The sequence below is a fragment of the Pinus tabuliformis genome, chromosome 4_2 (assembly GCF_031772625.1).
Source record: "Pinus tabuliformis cultivar Carrire ecotype Pingquan chromosome 4_2, CPIR1, whole genome shotgun sequence".
NCBI lineage: Eukaryota > Viridiplantae > Streptophyta > Pinopsida > Pinales > Pinaceae > Pinus > Pinus tabuliformis.
The window spans coordinates 212379575-212388998 of record NC_142304.1 but is presented as its reverse complement, the minus strand read 5'-3'; the positions used below and the strand labels follow the sequence as shown (position 1 = coordinate 212388998).

The following is a 9424-nucleotide window of genomic DNA, read 5'->3' as shown; positions in this document are numbered from 1 at the left end:
TGATAGGAAAAGTGCAGACTTACATGTGCCTTGCAAAGATTAACCATTTCTAGCTCTAAAGAAAGTAACGAAGCATTTCTTTACCTTTATATAATATTGGAATCTGATTTGAAGTTTAATAAACCAAGATTCATTTGCATATAAAAATATCAAAGTTTAGTAAGATACCTGTTGAGTGTAGCTAAAATAAACTATAAGCTAAGCCAACCACAAAATCATTGATATGCCAACAACATACCATTCAGAGAGACAACACTGAAAATTTGTATGGTTCAATTTGCAACTTTAAACCATACAGTATTTTGGGCATTGAGCTGATCAAAGGTTAACCCATACAATTCGATAAAAAAGGATTTTTGCAATCCATTAATCAACTTCCAACTGCATTTACCATAAAAATTACTGATAATTTTCATTGGAAATGGTACTGATTTAATGAACACAAAACATTCCATCTAGCTTCGCATTAAAAAATCTAGAATAAATTGATGTCAAGGTGAAGTCCACTCGAGGAACCAGTTTTACTTTATTATCAACGTAAGAAAGAGAATAATCAACAACATAGTTGCATAGCCAAGGTCACAGTTCAACAATACGAGTTTCGTAGTCAAGATCGATAAAAACATGCTCCAGATGGAAGTATGTAAAACTGTCCAGGTCAAGAAGGAACTATGTGGCTATTCAGGAGTGTTCCCACCATGACAAGCACTGCACTAGCCTGTAAATTTACACGCCCTCCAACTTTATCAACTATCACACTAATTCTGCCTCCACGTTCTGAAGCCTGTTTCAAGATCACCCAGAATTGCATTTTAACATCACTGATTTTTTCAAATAACCGTATTGAGACAGATTAAAGCTATTGCACAAAAGATAAATGGTTTCAATGCTTGCAAGGAGACATGCAAAGTCGATGAGCATTGCATCTTTCTTCCTTGGAAAAAAGAGTACAAAACTTTTTGTGATATAAAAAACAAGAAGACAGAATTCCTCTAGTTCTAGCATTTTCTTCAACAGTTGTTCATTACTTTTCTACCTACAAAGAACTAATAAAAGTGCCAAACAAACAGTGTGAACAGGATTGTAAATTTTCAACTCACTTGATAAGCTTCCAAGGTGTCCTTTTGAAGTTTGTCAGCCCAGTAAGGACCTAATGTACAATGAGCACTGCCTGTAACTGGATCCTGTTTCAAACAGCTTGTCACTTTATGAACAAATAAAAAACCGGCAAGCCCAAGCATATCAGAAAATATAAAGCAATTAATGAGTGTGCATTTAGTTCAATTAATAACATAAACGTCCTGTAGACAAACAACTCTAGCACTGAAAGTAGGTTTCATTCGTTAGAGTTTAGATATTACTGACAGCTTAAGAAATAAAGAGGTTCATAATTCAATTTTTGAATGATGGAAATCTGAATTTAGACTGGATATCTGTAATACATCTATCATCAAAACTATCCTCTTCGACCAGTTCTAATGATGATAATAGAAGATAATGTCCTATGTAACATTAGGAATTGGGTAATAGCATTTGTATTTTAAAAAAGCCTCTGAACTTTAACATCACTGGCAAAACCTGATATGTCTTCGAAGCTCAAATAATTTAAAAATAGAAAATGGCGGTAAACTTGCTACAGGCTCTGCCTAATACTTGGAACTGGGAATCTTCATTAATCTCTAAATTTTGAACAGCACCAAATTTGGTTTGATGATTGGATTTCCTAGCCAAAAATGAAAAATCTCCTCAGACAAAATGATGATGATATCAATCCTTACTTTGTAGATACGGCTGTTTTACATGTGCCCAATATTCTGAAAGTGGAAACTAATTGATAAATTGATTTCAATAACCATAATTATGTCTGGGTTTTAACTATTAAATCTTGACTGGAAATTTACATTTTCCTTGTCCTTGTTAACTACTTTGATGCACAAAGAGGCAAAAAAATACTCTCTTCACTAGGGATTGAGGAAACAAATAAAAGCATTGAGTTGCCTCGTCTACTCTTATAAGGTTTTCTCAGGAATTCATACTTCATATGTTATCCCATTTGTTTGTTATCAAAAATATTATCATTCCTATATTAACAACGAGTGTTCACTATACAGGCTTTAAAGAAAATTGAACAGGAGCAAAAAGATAAACTAATATAAACCTGAGACTCTTACAGTGACTCTGAAGGGCCGTTTCTTTAGTTTCAAAAACAAAATTGCAATGCAATTCTAGTTAACTGAGTCAAACTGACTCATGCAACTCGTCCTAGACACAAATAACCGTTGAGACTTCTAACTTGCACTAGGAGATAAACAACTGAGCCTCCAACTATTCGCATGAGTTAAACTGCTTCATGAACTCATCCTAATTTTTAGGAACTCGTCCTAACGTATAGGACCTTGTGCATGCTAAAGGACTGATTGTGGTCTTCGTGACTAAGGCACAAGTCAAAGAAGACCTTACTCGCTACTATTTTCAACAACTAGCCATCAATGAAGTAGATCTTCCACCTATCATGGTGAAAGCATACTTTCATCACAAGAGAAACTAGGCATTCAACCCATCAAACCCTTCAAAGGTGCAATTCCTCATCTCAAGCACACCAGAGTTTAGCCATCCAATAACCTTTATCAGGTTCAACAACTGAAATATCCAGCCTTCAAATCAGCAGGAAGACAATCTTAGTCCAGTCAGCATTGATACCATGTGGAAGTTTCATGAGCCCATGCACAAGACAAATTCAGAAATTTCACCTCATTTACTTGAGGTTTCTTGGATCTATTTCTTGTGACCTTTGATCCTTATGGCTAAATATGAAATATAAATTACAGCAGCATATCTTTCACTTTTGTCCAACCAAATACATAAAGTCGCACAAAAAGATGAACACCAAAACAATGTACTTCAATGAGAGAAGATTCGCAGCCCTAAGGGCTCAACCTCCTTGACAAATCAGATCTGGAAAATACTTTATAACAGCTGACTTATTACACCCTAAATCTCCCTCCTTAGTTCCTTCTTACCTTGTCAAATCACTTAACAAATCTGTTAACTGTTCGTGATAAATAAGCATACAAACAGCCCTGATTTTCAGATCTGCAATGCGCAATATTTGGATTGGAAAGGTACACTTACACATTACAACATAATGAAGATTTTAGTACATGCCATTTGCTCATCACAAGCCTTTAGAACATGTCCTATCTGCTCTTCACCAGCTAGGACACTCCAATTGCATCCAAACTCTAGCTAAGGCATCCACTATCAACAACAAACCCTATGTAGCAATCATGGCCTAGCAAGGCATCACACCAAGCTTCTCCTAGCTGCTCCAAAGGCTCGACAATAAAAGCTAGCATCAACACCACCAAGTCCACCCTTGATTCCACTTGCATCACAAAAGTTTTTGAGCAGATTTTCGAAGCTTGCATTACAAAAGCACTTTGTCTTCTTCACTCCTCTAGCACCGTGTTGCTGCACAAACTAGCAGGCCTTGTGAAAGGGATGCTTTGCAATGCAAAGGCTAGAGGACACAGCAACACTTGGTATAGAGCCCTGTTGAAAAATATAACTAGGTTCAGTCTTCATAATGACGTGTAATTGTGATTTTATGTAATTGATGAAAAGAAGAAAAATACATTATTATTGTAATGCTTGTCTCATGGGTTTCATGAGCAAGGAATTTTATTTTTAGTTTGACTCCCATCGTGAGTCCTTAAGATTGGTCATAAAGTCAAATTGAGTCAATGTCATGTATGAAGGACCCTTCTTGAGCATATTATATTTTTATACGAGTCAATGAATATGTCAAGTAGCCCTCCAAGACCAAGCAAAAGCATTAACCTTAAGTTGGCTTCAAAGTGGAATTAATTGTCTCCTCCAACAGTCACGTTGGCTCACCTACATGTCAGGTCGGCTAATTACCTTGGGCAACAACTATAAATAGGAGTGCTCAGCATCATTTCAGAGGCAGATTTTCGCAGATCACAGTCTGAAGTGCGAGGGTCATCAAGGGAGCCGAGTTACCAGCGAGGAAGGAAGAAAGAGCAGTGAGGAAGTTTGTGTTGATTTGGGACTGTTTTGTGGGCCATCTTACCTCCACACACGAAATTGCAGACCTGTATATTGCAGCAGTGAAGGCCGAGGAAAGGTGAAAGTATATTGCAGCAGTGAAGGCTGAGGAAAGGTGAAAGTCTATGGAAGCAGTAAAGGCTGAGAAGAGGAGAAGTCTATTGCAGCAGTGAAGGCTGAAGTCTGTTGCAGCAGTGGTGCAGTCCTCCTAGGGAGCTGAAGTGGAAGAAGGCTGAAAGTCTAAAGCAAGCCAAGGTTGAAGAAGAAGTCGAGAAGGAGGAAGGAGCAGAAGGTGGACTATCGTTGACAAAGGAGCTTTGTGTCTTGGTCTTGGAGAGGCAAATAGGTCAAGGGTCTTGGTCTTGGTATTCGTCAATTGGAATCTCTATAAGAAGAAGAATTTGTTCGGGTTTTCCTCTCAAAGAGTGAGAGGTTTTGGCCCTGGCTAATAGCCTATATTTTGTGTCTCTTGTCTCTTTATGGTTTATGCATTGGTAGTTGTTTGATGAAGAAGAACACTAATAACCTAAGTAAAAGAAGATCCTAATCTAAAGAAGTAAAAAGCACTCACAAGCAGTTACTAATAGAAGAGAAATCACATAATTACTATGCCCTAGATTTCTCAACATGGTATCAAAGCTAAGGTGACTAAGTCAAGGAAGGGCATCTTATAAAGGGACACTCAAGGATCAAATCTCAAGGAAGGCATCAAAGTGAAGATCATCTTGAAGCATCATAACCCTAGATCAAAGAAGTCTACAAAGAAGTATTGGGATCATCATCAAGAAGGAAAAGGCCAAAGCCCTACATCTACTCAAGTTGAAAGGATCTACAAATCAAGTTGAAATGTTTTGAAGTCTATTCATCCAAAGGAAGCTAAAGGCGTTGTCATCAAGACTCTAAGGCGATCTCTCTCAAGCAAGATCCCTACCATTGAAGACATCATCATCATTAAAAGATCCAAGGGATCTCCCTCTCTGTGGGATCAAGGATAATTATTGAAGAAAACTATTTTCATCAAAAGGAAGTTTTCTATCCTCTATATCATCATCAACATCAAGGAAGTGGCAAGAAGAAGGAACATTCTATCAAGTAACTATATCTGTCAAAATGTCTTTTTGCAAGGAAAGCAACAAATTCGTTGGGGCTTCAAACTATCTTGCATGGAAGAAAATGACAGATCTGAATCTCATTGAAAATGAGGTTATGGAACATGTCAAAGGTGCTATCACTAAACCAAGAGAGGAAGATGCTCAAGCTCTTGCCAAGTATATGAAAGGGGAAGTTAGGGCTCAAAGGATTCTCATAGAATCCATCAAGGATCCCCTCATCCCATATGTATCTAAACTCAAAACTTCAAAAGAAATCTATGACAAACTGGTAGAGTTATATTTCGTAAGCACTAATGGAAAATTCATCCCATTAAGGTGAAGATGGAATGTCCTGATACTTTATGAGGATATCTGAGATCCGAGATCAACTACAAGATCTGGGAGAAGTCATGTATGATAGTGAAATGACTACAGTTGCATTAAATGCACTACCGAAGGAGTGGGGTAACTTTACTTCAAGTATTTATGGGAAGAAAGAAGCTACTCCATTCCAAGATCTATGGTCACTATGCAAGATTGAAGAATCTAGACTAAAGGCCAAATCTGATGTGGGAGCAGGTGAGCAAAATCAAGCTTATGCTGCAATGACAAGAAGAAAAGGAAAATTTGGAAAGTCTGAATTTGGAAAAAGAAAAGGGACATGTCTAAGATTTAATGCTATGGGTGTCAGGAATATGGGTACTGCAAAAGAGATTGTCCTGAGGTCAAGAAGGACAACAAAAGAGGAAGAGAAGAAGCCCATATCGCCAAAGAAGTAGAGGAAGTTGAAAAGAAGTCCAAGAAAGAGGAAGTAAGAGATCTCTATTACTGAGATAGTCTTCCTCACCTAAGTTCTTCTCAAATTCCTAAGTCTTCTGTTGTAAGATATGGCTATCACAAGAGAAGAGAGGTTTTGGCCCTGGCAAAGAGCCAACATCTTGTGTTCTTGTTTTTATGGTTTTGGTAGCAGTTTGATGAAGTACAGACACATACATTAATAAGAAGAAGAAAATTAAGCTAACAAGAAAAGTAAAAAGACTTCACAAATTGTTATCTAGTCAATAAGAATCACACTACACCTAATTGCCCTAGATTCTTCAACAGAATGATGGGTGATCAAAATTGACTTTCTCAAAAAAAAAACAAGAAGTTGAGAATTTGTATAAGCAGGAACAAATGATAGGCAAGTGGATTTAAGAATATTTGATTGTTGACCATGTCAAAGTGATAAATTTATGCCTAGAAATCATAATCAATTCCAAATGAACAATATTTGCCATGTCTAAGACATAGAAATAAAGAATCGCTATCTAGAATATTTCGAGGCACTGCTAGTAATTTATCGCCGATATCTCGACAAAATATCGCGAGACGATAGAAAATATCGTCGGGCATGTTATGTCGCGGTTAGAAAAAGGGAAAATCGTTTTTTTCAAGGAGAGTGTTGGAGAAGGAAGGGGAAGAGTTTGTGGTGGTTTTCAAGGAGAGATTGAGGCTCAAACAACGATTATCACCACCAACTAAGATTTTTTTGAAGATCAAAGATTGAAGAACAGTGAGACAAACTTCATTTCTTCCATTAACAGGTATGTTCTTAAAAACCCCTATGTTAATGATTTTTTCATAGATTTAGGGTTATGCTTGCTTGCCTCTTTGCCTACCAACATTTTGTTTCTTTGTTTTTTTTTCCATTTGCTATGATTTTCATGCCCATGAGCCAATGCAAGGGTTTTCTCCATATTTGGACAGCAAGCTTCATTTTTTTTTCAACTTTCTTATGCACCCTCTTATTGCCATTTTTCATTCACATTGCAAAATGCAAATAATGTAGTAATTTTTTTTAAATGAGGTGGTTATTACTTATTATTTTTTGTGTTGGGGGGTTTAATGCCAATTTTTTGTTTTTTTTGTGCCCTAGGTTTGAATTAGTTCACTACAAATGTCAAATATGCCTAAAGCCTTGGACCCATTTTGGGAGTATGGGGAGGTTGTTGGTGGGGCAAATCGGGCATATATATATCATGCAAATTGTGTGGGACCATGTTAATTTTAGGTATGTTCTATGCTTAGAGCAATTTAATTCAATTTTCACAGTTAGCTCAATATCTTTTCCAGATTAGCAATCACATCAGCATTAAAGTCAACTGCAGATAGAACATAAACATAAATCGCAGAAGATAAGCCAAGACAAGAGGACACAAGATGTGGCGCTAGCCAGGGACAAACCCCAATGTGGGGAAACCCTTGATCAATTCTTCTTATATGTTCTTCAATAGTTTAATAGAGAGAGAGAGAGAGATAGTACGTTTACAACAGAAGTCAACACTTCGACTTATCTAGATAAGAGCATAGATCATCTCTAAGAAGATGATACATGAGATCAGTTGAAGACATGATGCTTCAACTGATTCTCCAAGGTGACTCCTTCACCTATCGTTGTGCTGCATTTCGTCATCATGTTTCACCTCACCATGCTACACCATGTTTCACCCATCATCACTATGTTGCATCTCATCATGCTTCATTAATCATGACTGTACCCATCACTATACTGCATTATGTGCCATTGTTGCACCATGTTGCCATACTGACCTATGTGTTGGCTGCATCTTGCTTGCTTGTTGTCCCTAGCTTGCTTGTTGTCCCTAGCATGCTTTTTGTCCTTAGCATGCTTGTTGTTGCATGCTAGCTATCCCTTGCATGCTAGTTGTAACATTGCATGCTTGGTGTATTTGCTGCTAAGTACCATACAACTGTCCCAATGTTAGTTAGTTGTCCCTTGCATGCTGCTCTCCTTCGGAGACAGATGCTCTGGCAGTTCCAGCAGTTCCGGCAGTTCTAGCAGTTCCGACAATTCCGGTTGTTTCGGGCAGTTCCAGTTATTTCTGGCAATTCCCGGCAGTTCTAGCAGTTCCCGGCAGTTACGGCAATCCCGGCAGTTTCGGCTGTTCTCCGCTGTTCCGGCTTCTGCCCTTTGGATTAGGGCAACGTTATCCCTTGGGATCTTTCCTCCTACTAAAACCCAAAGACAAGTAGAGAGGAAGAGATCTCATATGTGTTGAAATGACTTGAAGGCCACCTCTATTTATACTAAAATGTTGAGCACAAGTGGGATTTACTTTGTTACTGGCCGACCTTGACGAATTGTCCCATAACACAAATAAATTCATATATCCATGAATACTTATCGGAATCGGATGATCTTTAGATCAATCCTACACCTCTCGATGAGAGGGATCCAAGAAAAATATCAGATTCCATTAAGAAGCTGACCCACATGGAGTTTGGCCCTAGTTGCCAATTTTAACACTCCCTCTCAACTAGGGAGAACTCCATTCGCTAATCCATACGTCCAACTGTATTATCTCTACCATCAGTGCCCTGCACTGCTCTGCTTTGCTCTGCTCTGCTCTGTTGAACCATGAAGAAGAAGAATTGATCGAGAATGTCTCATACCATTCTCTACTGACCCAAAGTCAGTTTTATTGATCCAAGATCAATATCACAAGAGAGTGTCTCAAACCACTCATACTGATCCCAGATCAGTTTCATGGATCCCAGATCAATGGAGGTCATCCTTGCATAGGGAGTACGGTAGATACATCGATGCGTCCATTGATAGTACTACTATGGTCCTTAACCCCATTTCCCTGCTCATTGATCAGATGAGAGGTACTTCCCATGAGTCCCAAACTGCATTGATAGGATTCCTCGACAGGAGAACTAATCATCCTGTCCACCGGAGAACGAATCATCCTACCCCACAGTGGCCATGGGAGAACTAATCATCCCGGCCCACAGGAGAACTAATCATCCTGTTCCACAATTGCCACGGGAGAACTAATCATCCTGGCCCACAGGAGAACTAATCATTATGTTCCACAATTGCCACGGGAGAACTAATCATCCCGACCCACAAGAGAAATAATCATCCTGTTCCATAGTTTCCACGGGAGAACTAATCATCCCGGCCCACAGGAGAACTAATCATCCTGTTCCATAGTTGCCATAGGAGAACTAATAATCCCGGCCCACAAAAGAACTAATCATCCTGTTCCATAGTTGCCACGGGAGAGCTAATCATCCTAGCCCACAGGAGAACTAATCATCCTATTCCACAGTCGCCACGGTGTATCACAAGGGAAGGTTGAACCTATCATCTTGTACATAGCGCACCACCAAGGGAGGGTGAGTTGCCCTGTGGTCGTATGTTGCTCTAGTAAGTACCGCAAGCCCCCCAGAGCTCCGAGAGCTCAATGCATGCA

General features: G+C 38.8%; 1 protein-coding gene across 2 annotated transcripts in view; it reads right to left on the bottom strand.

Annotated features, from left to right (window-relative positions):
- Positions 1 to 496: 496 nt before the first annotated feature.
- LOC149168861 (uncharacterized) overlaps positions 497 to 9424 on the bottom strand; it is a 62836-nt gene continuing 53908 nt past the window's right edge. For both annotated transcript variants that reach the window (XM_089428452.1, XM_089428453.1), the window contains 2 exons: positions 1101 to 1184; positions 497 to 784 (listed from right to left, as the gene is read on the bottom strand). In XM_089428452.1, the coding sequence (XP_089284578.1) occupies positions 659 to 784; positions 1101 to 1184 (210 nt within the window). In that variant the 3' untranslated portion in view covers positions 497 to 658. The remainder of the gene's footprint in view (positions 785 to 1100; positions 1185 to 9424) is intronic.